This window comes from Camelus bactrianus, chromosome 15 (assembly GCF_048773025.1).
Source record: "Camelus bactrianus isolate YW-2024 breed Bactrian camel chromosome 15, ASM4877302v1, whole genome shotgun sequence".
Taxonomy (NCBI): Eukaryota; Metazoa; Chordata; class Mammalia; order Artiodactyla; family Camelidae; genus Camelus; species Camelus bactrianus.
The window spans coordinates 66,705,097-66,729,657 of record NC_133553.1 but is presented as its reverse complement, the minus strand read 5'-3'; the positions used below and the strand labels follow the sequence as shown (position 1 = coordinate 66,729,657).

Genomic DNA, 24,561 nt, shown 5'->3' with positions numbered 1-24,561 from the left:
TAGATTATTAGTTATTTTTGTGCAGAAATGGAGCCCTGGCATTCCCTACTTGACCATTTATGGTAGCATCACTTACAAATGTTTTATATGTATAAAAAAAAGTATCTGATCTTTGATTATGCTGATTGCCGATTTCAAATACAGATTCTTTACCATACTGAGCCATTGCTGTTCTACTCTAACCCAAAGAAAGATATCTAATTCGGAATAGATTTTTAATTTTTATTCCCAAATACCTTTTTGGAACCTATGGAAATGACTGCAGTTCTCCTGTTAATATAAAACTTATGTTTATAAATTTCCTAATACTGAACTATCTGCTTTGCTGGCTTAAGCCCTACCTGTTCATGATGTTATTTTATAAAATATGATGCTGAGTACCAAATATTAATATTTATTTTAAGCACTTTTCATTCATATTTGCCACATTAGATTCCTTTTTAAAAATATTTGTGTGTGTGTGTGTTAAGAACACTTAGAGATCTGCCCTCTTGACAAAGGGTACATTTCTTTTTTAAGTGCACAATGCAGTGTTATCAACTATAGGCACCATGTTGTGGAGTAAGTATCTCTAGAATTGGTTTATCTTGTATAACTGAAACTATATACCCACCGAACACCAATTCGCCATTTCCTACTCACCACAACCCTGGTAACCACCATTCTATTCTTTTTCTGTGAGTTTGCTATTTTCAAAATCCCATGTAAGTAGAATCAAAGTTGTCCTTCTGTAACTGGCTTATTTCACTTAGCACAATGTCCTCCACATTCAACCATGTTGTTGCATACGGCAGGATTTCTTTCTTTTTTAAGGCTGAATAATCTTCCATTTTATGTATTTACCACATTTTCTTGATCCACTCATCCATCAATAAACATATAGGTTGTTTCCATTATCTTGATTATTGTGAAATCTTAACTATTATGAATAATGCTGCAATGAACATATGAGTGCAGACATGCCTTCAAGATTCTAATTTCAATTCTTTTGAGATATATACTCAGAAGTAGGATTGCTGGATGGTATGCAGTAACCCTAGTTTTACCTTTCTGAGGAACCTCCATACTATTTTCTACAGTGGCTGCACAAATTTACATTTCTTCCAACTGTGCATAAGTATTTCAATTTCTCTAAATCCTCTCCAACCTTTATTATCTTTTGGCTCTTTGAAGCAACCATCCTGATGAGTGTGAGGTGACATCTCATTGTGGTTTTCATTTGCATTTCCCTGATGATTAGTGATGTTGAGTATGTTTTCATTTACTTGTTGGACAGCTGGATATCTTTGGAGGAATGTCTATTCAAATCCTTTGCCCATTTTTAAAATCAGGTTGGATTTTTTTGGGTTTTGTTTGTTTTTTGCTACTGTGGTTGGTTGGGAGTTCCTTATGCATTCTGGGTATTAACTTCTTTATCAGATATATAGTTTGAAAATATTTTCTCCCATTCCATAGTTTGCCTTTTCATTCTAGCAATAGTTTCTTTGCTGTGCAGAAGCTTTTTAACTTGACATAATCCCAGTTGTCTATGCTGTAACCATAACATGTTTTATGTAAGCCCCAAGATAGCCACAAAGAAAATATCACAAAAGATAAAGAGAAAAAAAAAGGAAAGCAATCAAAGTATGTCCCTACCAAAAAAAAAAAAAATTGCAAGTCACAAAGGAAGATAGTTATCACCGGGAAATCTGATGCCTTCATCTCACAGGAAAATACTATTTACATTTTCCCCAACAATTTTGAGTCCCTTTACAGATTTAAAATGTTGATTATCTTGCCTTCCAATAATCACTGGTGACCTGAGGGCGGGTGGTTAGCTATGACTCCCCAGTCATAGGTAGTCCTGGCCTATTGGAGGAACACAGACCCACTAGGTTGCTGCTGGACCACACTTACCCACTTGATACGTAATTCTAGCTGAAATTCCAATTTCCAGTGGCTCTAGTGGATGGCTCATTTCTCCTAACTATAGCTCCGTAAAGGAAGTGAAAATAATTGACCTTGGACCCACCTGAGGAATGGTGTGGAACTCTAAAGGGGGTTAGAGACACTCAGGTTGACACCAGCAACGTTAGAAGATGACATGTGGTGATACAATCACAATATCTGGCTCTACCCGACTTTGGAGGAGGTCACCAATGAGATATTGACCTACAACAGCCCAATTAACAAATCATCACGTGGGGCAGTCAGCAGGCAGACACAAAACTCTAAAATGCAGATGCCTGCTACTGTTGGCCTTACTCTGTGCCTTTTATGTCATCTGGGTCATAAATCTTCTATTCACCCCCAGAGAGGCTACGCTAAAAAGTTACTGGAAGCTCACAGCACTCACCTATAAGTGAACCCCAGGATAGGAGGATGATGCATGCTGGAAGTCAGCCTCAGAGGGGCTGTGCCCAAAATGCCACAGATATGAATACTAGCTGGGTGTTCAAGCCCTCTATCTTAAAAGGAACAAAGGGCACAAATGCTTAAAGGCTACCAGCCACTACACTGCTCTTTTCAAATGGCTCCCTCTACCTGCAACAACATTATTGAATGACAATGCCCCAGGCCATGATGGTACCAAACATAATGATCTGAGAAATGACAATACCTCAGCCCATGAAAGCTCGAGATACAACTTCATCCCAAATGCTGCCCCCGCAGCCTTCTCTGCTATAGAAGAGCTGACATCCGAGAAGACATGATAGCTGGTTATGCTGAGCACTCCCCAGGACTTAGTTGCTGAACTCAATGCTTGTTTATCTAAATTCCCTGCTGATGATTCCATTCAGTGGCATTTTGTGGAGTTAACTGTGTTTGGCCAAAGGCTCCTTTGCTTACTATGCTTGCTACTCAAGGGTGCGGCAGTACTGTGACTGCCAGGCTACTTTCCACTACAACTTTGAATTTTGATAGACCAAGGTATATATTGAGCCTCATAACCTTATGGGGGCCTGATTAAATGCTTCACTTAATTGCTTGCCCTCACCACACCCAGTAGACCGATCTACATTATGCAACCTACTGAGGGTTAGTGAATTTAATTTCTGTTGGGAGGACCAGTCCCTGGCTGCAAATGCTACCATCACCACAGCACCCACCTCCCAACCCCCCACCCCATACATATACCCTCCAGGACTGCAGCCACAGGGTCATCTCCCAACCACTCCAAGGGGACCTTTTCCCACTGTCACCACTCAAGGTTCCACAATCCTCTCATTTAAGCCCACCAATAGTCTTAATATTTTTATGCAACAAGTAGAAAATAGAGCTCATTTTTTGGGCTGCTTTAAATGGTAAGTGTGCTATCAGACTCAACAAATGCTTTTTCATGAGTTAGTGGCCTATCTGGCTGATTTCTTGCCCCTGTCCTATTTGGCGAAAAGAAGGCACCCCATGCATCCCTGTGGCTTGCCTGGCTACTCTCTATGGTGCTCAAATGCTCCTCTGCAACACTTTGCAAAACAGTAGGTGGCATCTGGCAGGAGCCTCGACACACCCTTTATAATCCTTCATATTTGCCCAGGCACCAACACATTCCACCTGTGACACCACATGGATAAATATGACCTGTATCATATCCCAAGGAGCACAATTTCCCTGGTCTTAGGCCTCATGCTTAACTGCCTGAGGGGACCTCAACTCACTTGGGCATCCCAATGTGACAACAGTTAGTGTCCACCATGGGTCCAGTAACCTGGAGCCATCACACATACACGGTTCCCCATATATGCACTTCTCCTTTCCTCAACTTCCAGTGGAGGCAAAGGGGTTTGCCCCCTTGCCTTTCCCCCTCAGAAAGTCCTGTCTGTTCATATCAAGGTACTTTAGTCTCCCTGGGACTACCTTTACGTATCATTGAATAGGACTCCCAACTGTCTCTTTCTGCCCTTTCATATCAAAAGTGTGCAGTTTTCATCTCTGCTACATTGGGAGTGGGTCTGCTATTATCCCTCATGGGAACTGGGTTAGTTTAGGCACCACCACAATGGGCATGCAACAACAAATTATTAAGGCAAACACCAGTCTGTCAGCCACCCAGGCTGAACACTCTGGGCTGTTACATACACCAGAGCCCAGCGTTAATTGCAACAACAACATGATTCTTTAGGGCAGACGGTTTTGAAAAACCATTTAGCTTTAGATTACGTACTGGCCAAGGGATGGGGGGCACTGTAAAGGGCACCTCTTTCTGCATCAACATGAATAATTCTGGACAAATTCAGACAAATTTACAAAAGATGCCCCAACAGGTACAAGTATTCCATAATCTCACCCAAGTTTTAGATCAAATACCTACCTTAATCTTATCCATGGGCTTTGATTTATTTTCTTGGCTGGACCCTCAAAAATGGAAGGTGATGGTTACAGACAGGATTTCAAACTATCATTTGTTTATTGGTATTGTTGAGAGTGGCATTTTTGCTTTGCTCAGATGTTTCATGTGCTGGGTGACCAAAACCCTGCCAGCGGCTTTTAATATCTCCACCATCTACACAGTGCCCATGATTTTCCCTAAAGACTAATAATGCCTAGGCATCACAGGGTCAATTGTGATGAGAAAACAGCTATTTTGAGTTGCTACGTAAGCGCTTTACAGTATGACAACCATGCTCACACCCAGAGTCTGGACAGTTAGATAAGGACCTGAGCTTAGGATTCCTGACACAAGCTCCTGCTTGGTTTTTCCAAGGACACCTTTTAAAATAACCAGTTAGAATTGAACTCATGAAAAGTTAGCCAACTCTGCCCCAAATACCTTACAAGTAATAGGTGCTTGCTACCCTGCTCTCTATCTTCTACTCACTTGTGACCTAGGGCAGAGGAATGCCCTCCCCCTGGCTCACTGTGCACTTCACCCTGACTTTTGGGACCTATAAGTAATAAATTTTGTGACTTTACTTCCTTGTATGAGTGTACAGACATTATGCCTTCAATCAAAATGAACCCAGGGTTTGCTCTTCCCTCAAGTGAAAGCTCAGATGCTAAGAGAGCTGTATGCTGACCCCATGTGGATGGCTTGTGCCTTCTCATTCAGAAAGGCATAATGTGAATACTCTTCATTTAATATATGAGCTACAGGCCCCACAACACAGCATACTTACAAAGCAAAAAAAAAAGCCACCTGAAGAGACAGAGCAAGCATCAAAACCAGATATGGCAGAGATACTGGAATTATGAGGCTGGGAATTTAAAACAACTATAATTAATATGCTAAGGGTTCTAATAGATAAAGTGGAAAGCATATAAGAACACAGGGACAATGCAAGCAGAGAGATGAAAATACTAAGAAAGAACAAAAAACAAATGCTAGAGACCAAGAACACTGTGACAGAAATGAAGAATGCCTTTGATGGGCTTATTAGTAGACTGGACACGGCCAAGATAAGAATCCTGAAGCTAAGAGTATCTCAACAGAAACCTCTGAAACTGAAAAGCAGAAAAACAAAGACTTTAAGTGGGGTAGGGAGAAAGGCAGAACAGAACATTAAAGAACTCTGGGAAAACTGCAAAAGGTGTAACATACAAGCAATGGGAATACCAGAAAAAGAAAAGAACAGAAGAAATATTTGAAACAACAACTAAGAATCTCTCCTAAATAATATCAGACACCAAACTGCAGGATCAGGAAGTTCACAGAACACCAAGCAGAATAAATGTCAAAAAACCCCACAAAAAAACCCTATCTAGGTACAGCATTTCAAAGTACAGAAAATCAAAGATGAAGAAAAATTCGGAGATTTTAACAACACGTTAACATCATTAGACAGATCTTCCAGACAGAAAATAAATAAGGCAACAGAGAAATTAAATGATACAACAGAAAAATTAGAGTTGGTGGATATTTTCAAAGCATTACACCCCCCAAAAATAGGATATACATTCTTTTCAAGGGCACATGGAACATTCTCTAGGATTGATCATGTACTTGGGCACAAAAGAAGCCTCAACAATTTTAAGAAGTTAGAAATTATCTCAAGCATCTTTACTGACCACAATGCCATGAAACTAGAAATCAACTACAGAGAAACAAAGGAGAAAAAAAGGAAAGCATAGAGATTAAACCACATGCTATTTAAAAACCAATGGGTCAATGATAAAATCGAAGTTGAAATTAAAAAATACCTTGAGACAAATGAAAATGAAAACACAACCACACAAAAATCATGCGACGCAGCAAAGGCAATGCTAAGAGGGAAGTTTACAGCAACACAGGTCTTCCTCAAAATAAATAAATAAATAACAATCTCAAATAAACAATCTAACCCACCAGCTAAAAGAATTAGAAAAAGAAGAGCAAAAAACTCCAAAAGGCAGCAGAAGGAAGGAAATAATAAAGATCAGGGAGGAAACAAGTAAAAGAGATTAAAAAAAGCAATAAAAAAATCAATCAAACCAAAAGCTAGTTTTTTGAAAGAGTAAGTAAAACTGACAAACCTCTGGCCAAACTCACAAAGAAGAAAAAAGAAAGAGCACAAATAAACAAAATAAGAAAGGAAAATGGAGAAATTACAACAAACAAAATAGAAATACAGAATATCATATGAGAATATTATGAAAAACTATATGGAACCAAAATGGATAACCTAGAGGAGATGGACAAGTTTCTGGAAACATACAGTCCACCAAGACTGAATCAAGAAGAAACTGACCACTTCAACAAACCAATCACTAAAAACAAAGTCGAATTAGCAATAAAAAAAAAAACCTCCCTACAAATAGAAGTCCAGGACTGGACGGCTTCACCAGGGAATTCTACCAAACATACAAAGGAGAACTCATACCAGTCCTTCTCAAACTCTTCCAGAAGACTGAAAAGGAGGGGAATATTCCCAAACTCATTCTATGAAGCCACCATCACCCTGATACCAAAACCAGGCAAAGACACTACCAAAAAAGAGAATTATAGACCATTATCACTGATGAACATAGATGTAAAACTCCTTACCAAAATATTAGAAAATAGAATCCAACAGCACATAAAAAAGATTATACATCATGATCAAGTGGAGTTCATCCCAGGGACACAAGGGTGGTTCAACATATGCAAATCAATCAATGTAATACATCACATCAACAAGAGAAAGGACAAAAACCACATGATCATCTCAATAGATGCAGAAAAAGCACTTGATAAAATTCAACACCCATTTATGATAAAACCTCTGGGTTTAGAGGGAACATATCTCAACATAATAAAAGCTATATATGACAAACCTACAGCCAGCATAGTACTCAACAGTGAAAAACTCAAAAGCTTCCCACTAAAATCTGGGACAAGACAAGGCTGTCCACTATCACCACTCCTATGCAATACAGTCTTGGAAGTCCTAGCCACAGCAATCAGGCAAGAGAGAAATAAAAGGGATCCAAATTGGAAAAGAAGAGATAAAAATGTCACTATATGCAATGACATGATACTATATATAGAAAACCCTAAAAGGTCCACACAAAAACGACTAGAACTAATTGAAGAACTCAGTAAGGTAGCAGGTTACAAGATTAATGTTTAAAAATCAGTTGCATTTTTTTACACTAATAATGAATCAAGAGAAAAAGAAAGTAAAGAAACAATCCCCCTTTAAAATAGCACCCAAAGTAATAAAATACCTAGGAATAAATCTAACCAAGGAGGTGAAAGACTTATACATAGAAAACTATAGAACATTGATTAAGGAAATTAAAGAAGACTTAAAAAATGGAAAGATATCCCATGCTTCTGGATTAGAAGAATCAATATTGTTAAAATGGTCATACTGCCCAAGGCAATCTACAGATTTAATGCAATCCCTATCAAATTACCCAGGACATATTTCACAGAACTAGAACAAATCATAATAAAATTTATATGGAACCACAAAAGGCCTAGAATTGCCAAAGCATTACTGAAGAAAAAGAAAGAGGCTGGAGAAATAACTCTCCCAGACTTCAGATAATACTACAGAGCTACAGTAATCAAAACATCACGGTATTGGTACAAAAACAGACATATAGACCAATGGAACAGAATAGAGAGCCCAGAAATAAACCCACAAACTTTTGGTCAACTAATCTTCAACAAAGGAGGCAAGAATATACAATGAAATAAAGACAGTCTCTTCAGCAAATGGTGTTGGGAAAACTGGACAGCAGCATGTAAAGCAGTGAAGCTAGAACACTCCCTTACACCATACACAAAAATAAACTCAAAATGGATCAAAGACTTAAACATAAGACAAGATACAATAAACTTCGTAGAAGAAAACACAGGCAAAACATTATCTCACATACATTTCAAAAATGTCCTCCTAGGGCAGTCTACCCAAGCAATAGAAATAAAAGCAAGAATAAACAAATGGGACCTAATGAAACTTACAAGCTTCTGCACAGCAAAGGAAACCATAAGTAAAAAAAAACGACAACCTACAGAAAGGGAGAAAATTTTTGCAAATGAAACTGACAAAGGCTTGATCTCCAGAATATATAAGCAGCTCATACGACTTAATAAGAAAGAAAACAAACAACCCAATCCAAAAATGGGCAGAAGACCTAAACAAGCAATTCTTCAAGGAAGAAATACAAATGATCAATAGGCACATGAAAAAGTGCTCACTATCACTAATTATCAGAGAAATGCAAATCAAAACTACAATGAGGTATCACCACACACCAGTCAGAATGGCCATCACTCAAAAGTCCACAAACGGTAAATGCTGGAGAGGCTGTTGGAGAAAAGGGAACCCTCCTACACTGCTGACAGGAATGCAGTTTTGTGCAGCCACTGTGGAAAACAGCATGGAGATTCCTCAAAAGACTAGGAATAGACTTAGCATATGACCCAGGAATCCTGCTCCTGGGCATATACCCAGAAGGAACCCTACTTCAAAATGACACCTGCACCCCAATGTTCACAGCAGCACTATTTACAATAGCCAACACATGGAAACGGCCTAAATATCCACCAACAGATGACTGGATAAAGAAGAGGTGGTATATTTATAAAATGGAATACTATTCAGCCATAAAAATGACAACACAATGCCATATGCAGCAACATGGATGTCCCTGGAGAATGTCATTCTATGTGAAGTAAGCCAGAAAGAGAAAGAAAAATATCATACGAGATCACTCATATGTGGAATCTAAAAAAAATGAATACAGAAATAGACTCATAGACATAGAATACAAACTTGTGGTTGCCAAGGGGGAGGGGGGTGGGAAGGGACAGACTGGGAGTTCAATATCTGTAGATAGTGATAGGCATATGTAGAATAGATAAACAAGATTATACTGTATAGCACAGGGAAACATACAAGATCTTGTAGTAGCTCACAGTGAAAAAGAAAGCGACAATGAATATATGTATGTTCATGTATAACTGAAAAATTGTACTCTACACTGGAAATTGACACAACACTATAAAATGACTATAACTCAATTTTTAAAAATGTAAAAAAAAAAAGAAAAACTCCTGAAAGAAGTCAGAGGGAAAAAAAAACCTTATCTAAAGAGGAACAAAGAATTACTTCCAACTTCTCAGAAACCATGCAAGCAAGAAGAAAACAGAGTGAAATATTTAAAGTGTTGAGAGACAAAAACCCATGAACTTAGAATTCCATGCCCTCCCTATGCAATTATCCTTCAAACTGAAAAAGGAATACTTTGTTAGACAAACAAAAGTTAAGAGCATCTGTTGCCAGGAGATCTGCTATGCAATAGTTGTTAACAAAAATACTTTAGAGAAGAGAAAATACAGGTCAGAAACTCAGATCTACATAAAGATAGGAAGAGAATAGAAGAAAGAATAAGCAAATGTTAAAAAATATCTTTTTTCTTATTCTTAATTGGTCTAACCGATAATAGTTTGTTCAAAACATTGCTTGTGTATATGTATGTATGAAATGAGTGGCAGCAATGATATAAGGGACAAGAGAGGGAGGAATTGGATTTTGTTATTAGAAGGTACTCATACCTCATACTATCTATGAAGTGCTATAGTGTTAATTGAAAATACACTTGGACTAGTTGTAAATATATTTTACAAATTCTAGAATAACCACTAAAAAGAGTTTTAAAAACAAGGATAAACAGAACAGACTTCAAAGAAAGGACATTATCAGAGATAAAGAATGGCACGCCATAATGATGAAGGGGTCAATTCTACAAGACAAAACAATCCTTAATGTGCATGTGGCTAAGAAAAGTGTCAAACTACCTGAGAAAAACTGAGAAAGCTGCAAGAAGAAATAGATAAATCCATTATCATAGCTGGAGACTATAACCACCTCTCCATCAGAAACAAACAAATCCATCAGGCAGCAAATCAGTAACAAATAGCTGACCTCAATATCATCATCAATATACTGGATATAATGGACATACATAAACTACTTCAGCCAAAAACAGCAGAATACACATTCTTCTCAAAGTCGTATGGAACATTAACCAAGACAGGCCACATTCTGGGCCATAAACACACCTTAACAAATTAAAAACAAAAAACAAAACAGAAATCATACAATGTCTGCTCTTAGACCACAAAGGAATAAAACTAGAAATCAACAAAGATAACTGAAAAATCCCAAAATATGTGGAAATTAAAAGACTTCTAAATAAAATATGAATCAAAGAAGAAATCTCAAGGAGTTTTTAAGTATATTAACCTAAATGAAAAAGAAAAGACAACTTATGAAAATTTATGGGATGCAGCGCACAGAAGGAAATTTACAGCACTGAATGCAAATATTAGAAAAGACGAAAGGTCTAAAAATCTGTATTCCAAATTTCCACCTTAGGAAACTAGAAAAAGAAGAACAAATAAGTCCAAAGTAAGCAAAAAAAAAAAAAAAAAGGAAAGCAAAGAAAAAAAAAAAAGAACAAAACCAAAACCTGGTTTTCTTGAAAAGATCAGTAATATCAATAAGCCTCTAGCCAGGCAAACTGAAAAAAAAAAAAAAGGGCATAAATTACTAATATCAAAAATCAAAGCAGGGATATCACTACAGGTCCCATGGACATTAAAAGGATAATAAAGGAATACTATGAACAACCACATAGCCACAAATTTGACAGCCTAGATGAAATGGACCAGTTCCTTGAAAGATAAAATATGCCAAAACTCACACAAGAAAAAAAATGACATTCTGAAATAGGCGACTATTTATTAAAGAAATTGAATCAATAATTAATAACCCTTTAAAAAAGAAAGCACGAGGCCCAGGTGGGTTCATTGGTAAATTCTACCAAACATTTAAGGAAGAAATTATACCAATTCCCTACAAACTCTTTCAGAAAATAGAAGCAGAAGGGATACTTTCTAATTCATTCTATGAAGCCAGCATTAGCCTAATAAAACCACCGGGTAAAGATATTTCAGAGGGCGGGAATATAGACCAGTATCTCTTCTCCTGAATACAGATACAAAAATCCTCAATAAAGTATTAACTAATCAAATTCAACAAAGTATAATCATATGCCATGACCAAGTGAGATTTATCCCGCATATGCAAGACTAGTTCTCATCATACAAAAATCAATTGATGTAATCTAGCACATCAAAAGCCCAAAAAGAAAATCACGTGATTCTATCAATAGATGCCCCCCCCACCAAAAAAAGAATTTGAAAATCCAACACCTATTCATGATAGAACTATCAGTAAACTAGGAATAGAGGAAAACTTCCTTAATAAAGAATATCTGCAACAAACCTATAGCTAACATCATATTTCATGGTAAGAAACTAAAAGCTCTCCCACAAAGATGAGGAATGAGTTAAACATCACCACTCCTTTTAAACATCATACTAGAATTCCTAGCTAATGCAATGGACAAGTAAAGGAAACAGAAAGTATACAACTGGAGAAGGAAGAAATACAACTGTCTGTGTTTGCAGATGCCATGATCATCTATGTACAAAATCTAAAAGAATCAACAAAAAAACTCTAAGAACTAATAAGCAATTACAGCAAGTTGCCAAATACAAGATTAATATACAAGTGAACTGCTTTCCTATATATCAGCAAAGAATAAGTGAAATTTAAAATTAAAAACACAATACCATCTACATTAGCACCCTATAAAATAAAATATATGAAAGAAATCAAAGAAGAACTAAACAAATGGAGAGATATTCCACGTTTATGGATAGGAAGACTCAATATTGTGAAGATTTTCAGTTCCTCTCAACTTGACGTATAGACTCAATGCGACTCCAATCATAATTCCAGCAAGTTATTCTGTGAATACTGACAAGCTGATTCCAAAGTTTATATGGAAAAGTAAAAGGCCCAAATATTCAACACAATACTGAATGAGAAGAACAAAGTTGGAGGACTGACACTACCTGACTTCAAGGCCTACTATAAAGCTGCAGTAGTCAAGACTGTGCAGTATTAGTAAAATGATAGACAAATATATCCCTGTAATAGAACACAGTTCAGAAACAGACCCACGTAAATAGTCAAGTGATCTTTGACAAAGGGACAAAGGTAATACAATGGACTAAAAGTAAAAGAAGTCTTTTTTACAAATGCTCCTGGAAAATTGCACATCCATGTGGAAAAAACAAATCCAGACACAGATTTTAAACCCTTCAAAAAATTAATTCAAAATGGATCATAGACCTAAATGTAAAATGCAAAACTATAAAACTCCTAGAAAACAACATAGGAGAAAACCTAAATGATCTTGAATATGGTGATGACTTTTAAGACACAGCACCAAAGATACAATCCTTGAAAGAAATAATTGGTAACCTGGACTCACTAAAATTAAAAACTCCTGTTCTGTGAAAGACAATGTCAAGAGAATGAAAAGTCTGTATCAAGTCACTCCCAGATATGTCTGGGAGACATATCTGATCAAAAGACACATCTGATCAAAAACTGTTATCTGAAATATATAAAGAACTCTTAAAAGTAAACAACAACAAAATAATCCAATATAAGAATAGAGACATTAACAGATACCTCACCAAAAAAGATGTACAGCAGGAAAATAAATACATGAAAAGACATCATGTCATGAGGGAAATGCAAATTAAAACAACAAAAAGATACTACTACACACCTATCAGACTAGCCAAAATCCAGAACCCTGAAAATGTCAAATGCTGGCAAGGATGTGGTGCAACAGAAAGTCTGATTCATTGTTGGCAGGAATGCAAAATGGCAGAGAGAACTTTTCTAAAATGGTTTGGCGGTTTCTTACAAAACTAAGCATACTCTTTACCACTGGATCTAGCATTTGTGCTCCTTGATATTTACCCAACAGAGCTGAAAATGTATGTCCACCAAAACATCTGCATCTGGATGGGTTATAGTAGATTTATTAATAATTGACAAAACTTGGAAGCAACCAAAATGTCCTTCAGCATTCGAAGGGATAAATTCTATTCAGCAGATGAATGGATAAACTCTCGAAGAGCACAAGGTATCTTTTCATTTCTTTGCATCATCTTCAATTTCCTTCATCTGTGTTTTACACTTTTCAGAGTATAGGTAACCTCCTTGGTTAAGTTTATTTTTACATATTCTGTTGCTTTTCATGCAATGGAAATGTTTATACCAGTTACAAAATTCTGGTTTCTGAAGTGAAAAAAAAAAAAAAGGCGAAAGAAGGGCAGCAAATGGCAAAATATCCTTCTGTTTATGGGTGAGTTGTATTTTTGTATATATATGCAATGTCTTCTTTATCCATTCATCTATTGACGTGTACTTAGGATGCTTCCACATCTTGGCAGTTATAAATAATGTTGCTATTAATAGTGGGGTGTATGTATCTTTGTTAATTGATTCTTATTTTGTGGTTGGCTTTATTCTTTTGATAACTATGTTAGTTTAAAAAGCTAAAGCTCTAAATGGTCTTAGAAACAATGAACAGTACATACATGTAAATTTAAAAAAATATGTGCAGTACACTGTATGTATGTATTTACATGCAATACACTGTATATGTGCAGTCAAACTGTAACAATTCTACTTAATAAAACTGAAAAATGAATAAAAAAAAGAGTACTAACATTCACTTATAAATGTTTAAGAAGGAGAAGTGAGAAAGAAAAGGGCAGAGAACATATTTGAAGACATAATAGCTGAAAATTTCCCTAACCTGGGAAAGGAAACATATCCAGGTTCAGAAAGCACAGAGTCCCAAGCAATACCAAACATAAAGATATCTACTCCAAGATACAATATAATTAAAACAGCAAAATTTAAAGATAAAGAGAAAATCTTAAAAACAGCAAGGTAAAGGCAACCAGTTACATACAAAGAAACCAGAACACCATTACTTTTCAGCAGAAACTTTGCAGACCAGAAGGGAGTGGCATGCTATACTTAAAGTGATGAATGGAAAAAACCTACAAATAATATTCTACGCAGCAAGTCAGCAAAAGCTAAAAGAGTTCAGCACCACTAAATGAGGTTTATAAGAAATTTTAAAGGGACTTCCCTAAGCAGAAAAGAAAAGGCCACAAGTAGAAATATGAAAATTATGAAAGGAAAAAATTCACCAGTAAAGACAAACATACAGTAAAGCTAGTAGATCAAGCACTTATAAAATAGGCAGCCTACTGAATGGAAGATATTGGCAAATGATATATTTGATAAGGTGTTAATATCCAAAATATACAAAGAACTCATAAAAGTCAAATCAAAAAAACAAACTTGATTTAAAAAATAGGAGGATCTGAATAGATATTTTTGCAGAGAAGACACAGATAAAAAGATGCTCAACATCACTAATCATCAGAGAAATGCAAATCAAAACCTCACTGGCATCTATCACCTCACACTTAGAATGGCTATTATCAAAAAGACAGCAAATAACAAGTGTTGGCAAGGATGTGAAGAAGAGGGAACAGTCGTAAACTGTTAGTGGGAATGTAAGTTGTTGTGGCCACTATGGAAAACAGTTCCCCACAAAATTAAAAATATAACTACCACATGATCCAACAATTAACTTATGGGTATTCTTCCAAGGAAAACATACTAATTTGAAAAAGATATATGCACCCCTATGTTCACTCCAGCATTACTTACAATAATCAATATACGGAAGTAGCCCAGTGTCCATCAATAGATGAATGGATAAAGAAGATGTGATATATATATACAATGGACTATTAATCAACCGTAAGAAAGAATGAAATCTTGAGATTTACAACAACGTGAATGGACCTAAAGGGTAATATGTTATGTGAAATAAGTCACACAGAGAAAGACAAATACTGTGTGATTTCACTTGTATGTGGAATCTAAAAAGCAAACCAAATGGATAAGTCTAACAAAACAGAAACAGTCTCATAGACACAGAAAGAAACAGGTGGTTGCCAGAGGGAAGGAGGATACAGGGTGGGGAAGAGTGAAACATGTGAGGGAGATTCAGATGTAATAAAGTAAATAAGTCATAAGGATAAAATGTACAGTATGGGGGAATGTAGTCAATACTACGGTAATAGCTGTATTGTGACAGATGGGAACTAGACTTATCTTGGTCATCATTTGTAATGTACAGAAACAGCAAATCATTATGTTGTGCAGCTGGAACTAACATAGTTATACTTTAATTTTTAAAAAGGTTAATTTATATATTTACTTATAAATTTGATTTTAAGGAAAATGAATAGCACAGAATAGCTTAATAGTCAGAAAAGACAACTTAAGTGCTGTTATGTGACCATGGAAGAATATTTACCATGTTTATTACATCTATTATAGAGTTCAAAACCATACTGAGCAGCAAGAAAACCAATGCATGTCAGGATAGGAAGTAAGAGTGATACGACTGGGGAAGAAGACCCATAGGAGTTCAATGACACTTTGTAACATTCTATTTCTCAAGCTGGATGGCCAATATACAGGAATTATTTCTACTTTTCTTTATTCTTTATACACGTTTCATATATTTTCTTTTCTATGTATGAAATAGTTCATAATAGAAGGAAAATAAGTCCCACTAAGAAGAAAGTCATTTACACATAACCTACAACAGCTATGTGTTCTTAAGGAGAGACTATATATCTGAAAATAGCTGGAGTTCATTTGCATCTCAAAATATCACTCTCAAGAGAAAATAAGGACAAGAATACACAAAATGAGCAAACCCACTTTTTTTCTAAGACAATTTTTCTAATAGATGAATATGGAATTAATCAGAACCTACAGAATCTAATCCTTAAGTATTAATTTTTGAAGAATTAAGACTCCTAACACCTTAGCCAACAACTATTAGCAACTCAGCTGGAGTCATCAATGCCCAGGTAAGAGATCCTAATCCCACACACTTTCTTCCACATTACCTCTCTTAATTTCTAAATTTATTTTATACCTTGGACAAGTCAGTTGTTCTCCCATGACCAAACAACTTTGCTTTGATCTCTTCTACTTTTCTCCTGTCATCTTCGTTTAATTCTGAAATGGAGTAGCCACAGTCATGAGCCATATTAAACTTCAGATTCCAGGCTGGAGAAAAAGCATAAAAATATTCAAGATAATACAACACAAAAGTATCAGCGACTTTAAGAACATAGAAGATCATCAATACACCCAATTTAATGCCTACCACAGTGCTTGGTAAAAAGTGTGTGCTCTCAATTTTATGACAAATTCTTAGTTCTCAAGAGATAATTTCACTGAAAAGTGAGTTCTTTTAAAGAAAAATATTCTATAGACATTTCCCTAAAGAGGCCACTTTATTTATTTATTTTTAACTGAAGCATAGTCAGTCACAATGTGTCAATTTCTGGTGTACAGCATAATGCCCCAGTCATGAATATGTGTGTGTGTACACACACACATATACATATATACACATGTGTATATACACACATACATATATTTGTTTTCATATTTTCTCATTGAAAGTTATTACAAGATATTGAATATAGTTCTCCACGCTATACAAAGGAAATTTGATTTTTTAATCTATTTTATATACAGTAGTTAACATTTGCAAATCTCAAACTCCCAAATTATCCCTTCCCATTCCCTTTCCCCCGGTAACCATAAATTGTTTACTACGTCTGTGAGTCTCTTCCTGTTTTGTGGATGAATTCATTAGTGTCCCAAAGAGGCCAGTTTAAATATAATATTCAACTATTTTTATCTTAATCTTCCTTCCAATCAAAACAGTCCCCCTATCAGCTCCTACTATAGTTACCACCAATTCTAACAGCTAATACTTTAAAATAATAAAACCTGAGTTCTTTGGAGAATCAAAATATGCATAAATGAGAGAAGGCATGGTGTAGGAAGTTAATCTTAAGAGAAGATTTCTAGTTAGGCCTGAATTACTTATAAGTTGCCCTCCAAAATATATGCCCCATGTTGTCTTAAATTTTTTTCCCCTTTTTAATGGAATTCTGCAATTAGAGATGAATGGAATTAGTAAATATTCCTTTTTAAACCTCTAAACCAAGTATGAGTTTGAAATACCTTGATTAGTTTTTCTGATGTCTATCTAAGATCTGCTTCAAGAATTTTATTAGAAAAGGGGATGAGAAAGTATATACAATTTTATGATACAGAGTGACAGAGAAAAGCAAATCGGGGTTTTTTATTGCCTCCAAAATAAGGACACTACAATGTAAAGACTAGGAAAACATCCTGTTTCGGAAACTCAAGTGATCTCCCCTTACTTTCCTTCAGACATCAGAACTCACTTTTCTTTAAACTCAAACTAGCACTGTTAATACTATCTTAGCTATATTTTTGGTTAACTGGGTTTATTCTGGATTGATGGTAGAAAATGTAATCATTCTAACAGTTCTACAAGAAAATATATTTAGCGCCCCAAACACTTAACTTTAAGCCAATTATTAAACTATGTAAGTTTGACCTGAGTCTGTAACAAATCATCATTTCCTACCTCGCGCTCGTACCCGAGATTCCTCTTCCTCTGCGTTTCTGAGTATTTGTTTAGCATGGTTCAGCGAGGATTCACATTTCAGAAGGTTTTTCACATGTGCAGCCAGTGAATCTACACTGCTACCACCACCATCATCACTCTCTAACACACCCTCTTCCTCTCTGCTATCTGTCACGCTCGTCTTGGGTGAAGCACGTGGAAGGAAGTTTAGAACATCAGAAACTGACTCTAGGGAATTACTGTCCCATGAGCAGGAACTGGCATCACTACTTGAATCACTTTTAATGATAGTCATCATAGGGATAACAATTTTATTCCCAATGGTTCCACTATACCCTTCAGGTTCAGACCTCATTACAGATTTGGCTGCTTTATATTGCCTAAGAGTTTCATCTAATGTCACTCTGGTTTTGCTTTCTGCTTCCTGTACAGGACTTCGGACCGCAGTTGAACTAATAAACTCCCAATTTTCAATACCTCTCTGGCATTTCAGATTCGTCTGTGTGCTAATATCCTTCTGCGTGCACTTGTTATTTGGGCTTTCTTCTGTAAATGGCTGTCTGTGAGACAAATCACCATTAGATTCATCAGTTGTGGGGGGTTCTTTGAAGCAAACCACCTTCTTAGATTGTATAAAAGAAATATCACTAACATCTCTGAAAGGGACAAGGGGAACAGGAAAATTATATCGTCTCAGTGCTATATTTTCTGCTTCCATTAGAAGTGTCCGAATCTCTTTAAGAGTTTTGGAACCACTGTCCATACCCCGGATTTCCTCGGTGCCAACATCTTCAAAACCTGAAGATTCTGGCTTATTTATTACAATTCTACTATCAGCCTGAGAATTTAAAGGCACATTGCTTGAGATAACACTGGAGTTAGAAGATTCCAAATTATCTATTAGCCTTTGGACATGGTCTGAAACAAGTTTGTGCTTCTCACTATATGAATAACTATCAGGGGGAACTGTTGATAACCCAGTAATCTGATCAGCTTGCCCAAGACTACTAGAGGACTTCGGATCATCTTCAGTTAGATGTCTTTCTGGTAAATCCTGTTGGTAGAATATAACTGGTTTCTCCCTGTGTGAAAAGGAACTAGGAGGAACTGATGGTAACACAATTTTTTGGTCAGCTGGTCCAGGAACTGTTGAAACCTTTAACACATCTTCAGTTTGATGTTGGTCTGGCAATTCCTGTGGGTAGAAAGTATCAGATTTCTCTCTGTGTGAATAGGAACTAGAAAGAGGTATTGCTATCCCAGGATTCACATCAGTTGGTTCAGGGACAGGTGAAATCTTCAGAATATCTTCACTTTGACGTCTGTCTGGCAACTGCTGTCGGAAGAAAATACTGGGATTTACTCTCTGAGAATAAGAATTACGAAAAACTGTCAGTAATGGAGTCTTCCTGCTGTCCAGCCCGATCACAGCTGAAGTCTTGGGCTTCTCTCTATGTGAGTAGGAACTCGTTGGAGCTAATGGTAACTCAGTCTTCTGCTCATCTGGTAAAATCACAGTTGAAATCTTGAGTTTCTCTTTATGTGAGAAAGAACTAGAAGGTCCTGTTGGTATCTCAGTGTTCTGGTCAGCTGGTCCAGGGAGAGCAAAAACTTTCAAAGCTTCTTCAGTAAGATTTGGCAGCTCCTGCTGGTAAAAACCATCAGGCTTCTCTCTATATGAGTAAGAACTAGAGGGGCTTGTTCGTATCCCAGTCTTCTGGTCAGATGGTCCAGGAACAGCTGAAACTTTCAAAGTTTCTTCAGTAATATCTGGCAACTCCTTCTGGTAAGAAAACATGGGGCTCTCTCTATGTGAACAGGAAGTAGGGGGCACAGTTTGCATACCAGTGTTCTGGTCTGCTTGTCCAGGAACCCCTAGAAGTTCTAAAGCATCTTTATTAGAATCTGACAACTCTTGCTCATAAGAAATGATGGGCTTTTCTCCACGTGAGTAAGTGGAGGTTACTGCTGGAATCCCAATCTTCTGGTCAGCTGGTCCAGGAACCTCTAAAACTTTTAAAGCCACTTGAGTAAGATCTGGGAACTCTTGCTGATAAGAAATGATGGGCTTCTCTCTATATGAAGAGGAACTAGATGGTACTGTAGATATCCCGGTCTTCTGGTCAGCTGGTCCAGGAACACCTGAAACTTTCAGAGCCTCTACAGTTAGCTGACTGTCTGGCAAGGCCTGCTGGTAGAAAATAATGGGCTTCTCTTTATGTGAGTAGGAAGTAGAGGTTACTGTAGGTATCCCAGTCTTCTGGTCACCTGTTTCAGAAATACCTGAAACTTTCAGAGCCTCTTCAGTAGGATGACTGTCTGGCAACTCTTGTTGGTAGAAAATACTGGATTTTTCTCTATGTGAGTAGGACCTAGAAGATTCTGATATTCCAGTCTTCGGGTCAGCTGGTCCAGCAACAGCTGAAACTTTCAGAGCCTCTTCAGTTAGATGACTGCCTGGCAACTTCTGCTGGTAAAAAATAATGGGCTTCTCCCGATGCGCGTAGGAACTAGAGGGTACTGTCTGCAGTCCAGTGTCCTGGTCAACTGGTCCAAGAATAGCTGAAATTTTCTGAGTCTGATCCTTTAGGTGACTGTCTGGCAACTCCTGCTGATAGGAAAAACTGGTCTTCCCTCTATGTGAGAAGAAAGCAGGGGGGACTATTGGTACCCCAGTCTTCTGGTGACCTAGTCCAGGAGTAGCTGGAACCCTCTGAGCCTCTTTAGTTAGATGACTGTCTGGCAACTCTTGTTGGTACAAAATACTGGGCTTCTCTCTATGTGAATAAGAAGTAGAGGGGACTGTTGATATCCCAGTCTCCTGCTCAGCGAATCCAGGGGCAGCTGAAACTTTCTGAGCCTGTTCAATGAGATGACTGTCTCGCAACTCTTGTTGGTACAAAATACTGGGCTTTTCTCTATATGAATAAGAAGTAGAGGGGACTGTTGATGTCCCAGTCTTCTGCTCAGGGGGCCCAGGAGCTGCTGAAGCTTGTTGAACCTGATGAATTGGATGACTATCTGGCAACTCTTGTTGGTACAAAATACTGGGCTTCTCTCTATGTGAATAAGAAGTAGAGGGGACTGTTGATATCCCAGTCTCCTGCTCAGCGAATCCAGGGGCAGCTGAAACTTTCTGAGCCTGTTCAATGAAATGACTGTCTCGCAACTCTTGTTGGTACAAAATACTGGGCTTCTCTCTATATGCGTAAGAAGCAGAAGTTGCTGTAGGAATCCCAGTCTTCTGCTCAGGGGGCCCAGGAGCTGCTGAATCTTGTTGAACCTGATGAATTGGATGACTGTCTGGCAACTCTTGGTACAAAATACTGGGCTTCTCTCTATGTGAATAAGAAGTAGAGGGGACTGTTGATATCCCAGTCTCCTGCTCAGTGAATCCAGGGGCAGCTGAAACTTTCTGAGCCTGTTCAATGAAATGACTGTCTCGCAACTCTTGTTGGTACAAAATATTGGGCTTCCCTCTATATGCGTAAGAAGCAGAAGTTGCTGTAGGAATCCCAGTCTTCTGCTCAGGGGGCCCAGGAGCTGCTGAAGCTTGTTGAACCTGTTGAATTGGATGACTATCTGGCAACTCTTGTTGGTACAAAATACTGGGCTTCTCTCTATCTGAATAAGAAGTAGAGGGGACTGTTGATATCCCAGTCTTCTGCTCAGCGAATCCAGGGGCAGCTGAAACTTTCTGAGCTTGTTCAATGAGATGACTGTCTCGCAACTCTTGTTGGTACAAAATATTGGGCTTCCCTCTATATGCGTAAGAAGTAGAAGTTGCTGTAGGAATCCCAGTCTTCTGCTCAGGGGGCCCAGGAGCTGCTGAATCTTGTTGAACCTGTTGAATTGGATGACTGTCTGGCAACTCTTGTTGGTACAAAATACTGGGCTTCTCTCTATGTGAATAAGAAGTAGAGGGGACTGTTGATATCCCAGTCTTCTGCTCAGCGAATCCAGGGGCAGCTGAAACTTTCTGAACCTGTTCAATGAGATGACTGTCTGGCAACTCTTGTTGGTACAAAATACTGGGCTTCTCTCTATATGCGTAAGAAGTAGAAGTTACTGTAGGAATCCCAGTCTTCTGCTCAGGGGGCCCAGGAGCTGCTGAATCTTGTTGCACCTGTTGAATTGGATGACTGTCTGGCAACTCTTGTTGGTGCAAAATACTTGGCTTCTCTCTATATGCGTAAGAAGTAGAGGGGACTGTTGATGTCCCAGTCTTCTGCTCAAGGGGCCCAGGAGCTGCTGAATCTTGTTTCACCTGTTGAATTGGATGACTGTCTGGCAACTCTTGTTGGTACAAAATACTGGGCTTCTCTCTATATGCGTAAGAAGTAGAAGTTACTGTAGGAATCCCAGTCTTCTGCTCAGGGGGCCCAGGAGCTGCTGAAACTTTCAGTGCCTGTTTGGTCAGATGACTTTCTGGCAATGTCTTCTGATAGAAAATACTGGGCTTCTCTCCATGTAAGTAAGAAGTAGGGGATGTAGTAGGTATCCCAGTCTTCTGCTCAGCTGGTCTAGGAGAAGCTGAAACTTTCAGAGCCTCTTCAGATGGATAACTGCCTGGCAAGGCAGGTTGGTAGAAAATACCAGGCTTCTCTCCAACTGAGTAGGAACTAGCAGGTACTGTTTGTATTCCAGTCTTCTGATCAGCTGATCCAGGGACAACTGAAACTTTCAGAGCCTCTTCAGTTTGATGACTGCCTGGCAATGCCTGTGGGTAGAATATACTGTACTTTTCTCCAAGTGAGTAGGAATTTGGAGGGACTGTAGGTATGCCAGTCTTCTGATCACCAAGTCCAGGAACAGTTGAAACTTTTAGAGCCTCTGCAGTTAGATGATTGTCTGGCAAGGCCTGTGGGTAGAAAATACTTGGCTTCCCTCTTTGTGAGGAGGAACTAAAGGGCACTGATGCTATACCAGTCTTCTGGTCAGCTAGTTCAGGAACTGCTGAAACTTTTAGAGTCTCTTCAATTAGATGACCATCTGCCAATGCCTGTTGGTTGAGAATATCAGTATACTGACCAATAGTCTTCACTTGAGGAGACCTTACAGCCAACCGAGGAAAGTCTTCAGGGGACAAGGATAAATGAGATCCAATGTCTGAATCTTCAGGAGTGGTAGTGATACCTGGTTTCAAGTTGGGTTGAGGAATTTCAGCTATGCCTCCTTTGGAAGTATCTCCTTAAGAAAAAGAGATTTGTTAATGTTGTTAATACACACACACACAGATATTTTGAATTTTAAAAATATCTCTTTTATACACTAAAAGAAATACAGTAAGCTCTCCTTTCTTGGGCATTTATACTTCTATAAAGGAATCCTAAGGAAATACTCATCAAAAGAAATAAAAATTTACAAACAAAGATATTAAATACAAAGCAATTTGTAAGAGCAAATTAATATAGAAATAATTTAAATATTCAACAAGAGCAACTAAAAAATAAGTATATATATTTGATGGCACATTATATGGATCTTGAAATTTGGATTTTAAATACTTTTCCGTGTGATGAAAAAATCCTGTCTACCATGGAGTTTGATCTCACCCTACTAATAAGGCTAATAATGAAGGCTGTTATTGTGTCGTGTATGTTGGCAGAAGACACAAGGCTCTTCAGAGACAGAGTACTTTATTCCATGGCATAGCAAAGGATCATCAGCTTATTTTCATGAAATCCTCTTTCCCCCAAGTCATATACGAAGGCAAAGCAGTACAGCCCTGATGGAGGCTATGCATGCCATAGGTATAACAGACTCTCCTAATAAGCACATCCTGAATAAGATATGTATTTTTAATTATGTGAAACTGCAAAGACTCTAAAGTTTACACTAAGAAGTTTGAAACTAATTCTACATAGTATGGGAAGTTGTTCACAGATTTGATCAGAACTATACTGCAGAAATACAGATTCAAGATGAGTGGAAGGGAATGCAAAAGTGTAAGCAGCACTATCTAAGAGAACCTTCTGTAACAATGGCAATGTTCTGTATTTCTACTAATACAGTAATTCTAAATAAAAGTAGTTCTAAATAGCAGTGGAAAGTAAATGACTGCAATAGAAATGACAAGTTTTAGCAAGTAATGCACTCATTCATTTACTGATTCAAAAAAATGAATTTTTACTATGTGCCAGTCACTGTTCTTGATATAGGAAATACACAGACAAAGCTTATATTCTAATTCTGCCTCACAAAGCTTATTCTAATAGCCTCGAGGAAGCAGGCAATAAAAAAAACTGGTAAAACATATGGCATGTCAGATGGTGATAGGATGGTTAACATATACAGCAAGTATTATCTATATTTTACATATAGGGAAATTAAGTTTCAGAGATGATGATATAACAGTGCTTCTCAGTGTGGAGACCTTGTTAACTTGCAGATTCTGGTAAGTAAGTAGGTATTGGGGTGGGATCTGAAATTCCACATTTCTAACAAGCCTTCTGGTACTGTTCAATACTACTGGTCCTCAGACTACATTTTGAGCAGTAAAAATATATAATTTTTCTAGAGTTGTACATTGAGTAAACGACAAAAACAGGCATTTTCACCTTTTAATTCTAACTTCAAAGTCTGACCTCTTTCACTACAACTGACTGTCATTTTAAACCCACTGGTGGGCTTCAAACCAGCTGAATGAATATAGGATGAAACAGTCTGAGAAGTGATTTTAAGGTAAAGAAGTAGAGTACCAAGTCATAACTATTAACTCTTCAA

The 24,561-nt window shown here is 37.5% G+C and overlaps 1 protein-coding gene across 3 annotated transcripts in view; it reads right to left on the bottom strand.

Annotated features, from left to right (window-relative positions):
• The window catches only part of ALMS1 (ALMS1 centrosome and basal body associated protein), a 137,236-nt gene that overhangs the window by 71,102 nt on the left and 41,573 nt on the right, over nt 1-24,561 (bottom strand). For all 3 annotated transcript variants that reach the window (XM_074341320.1, XM_074341322.1, XM_074341321.1), the window contains 2 exons: nt 17,836-23,025; nt 16,297-16,430 (listed from right to left, as the gene is read on the bottom strand). In XM_074341320.1, coding sequence (XP_074197421.1) covers nt 16,297-16,430; nt 17,836-23,025 — 5,324 coding nt within the window. The remainder of the gene's footprint in view (nt 1-16,296; nt 16,431-17,835; nt 23,026-24,561) is intronic.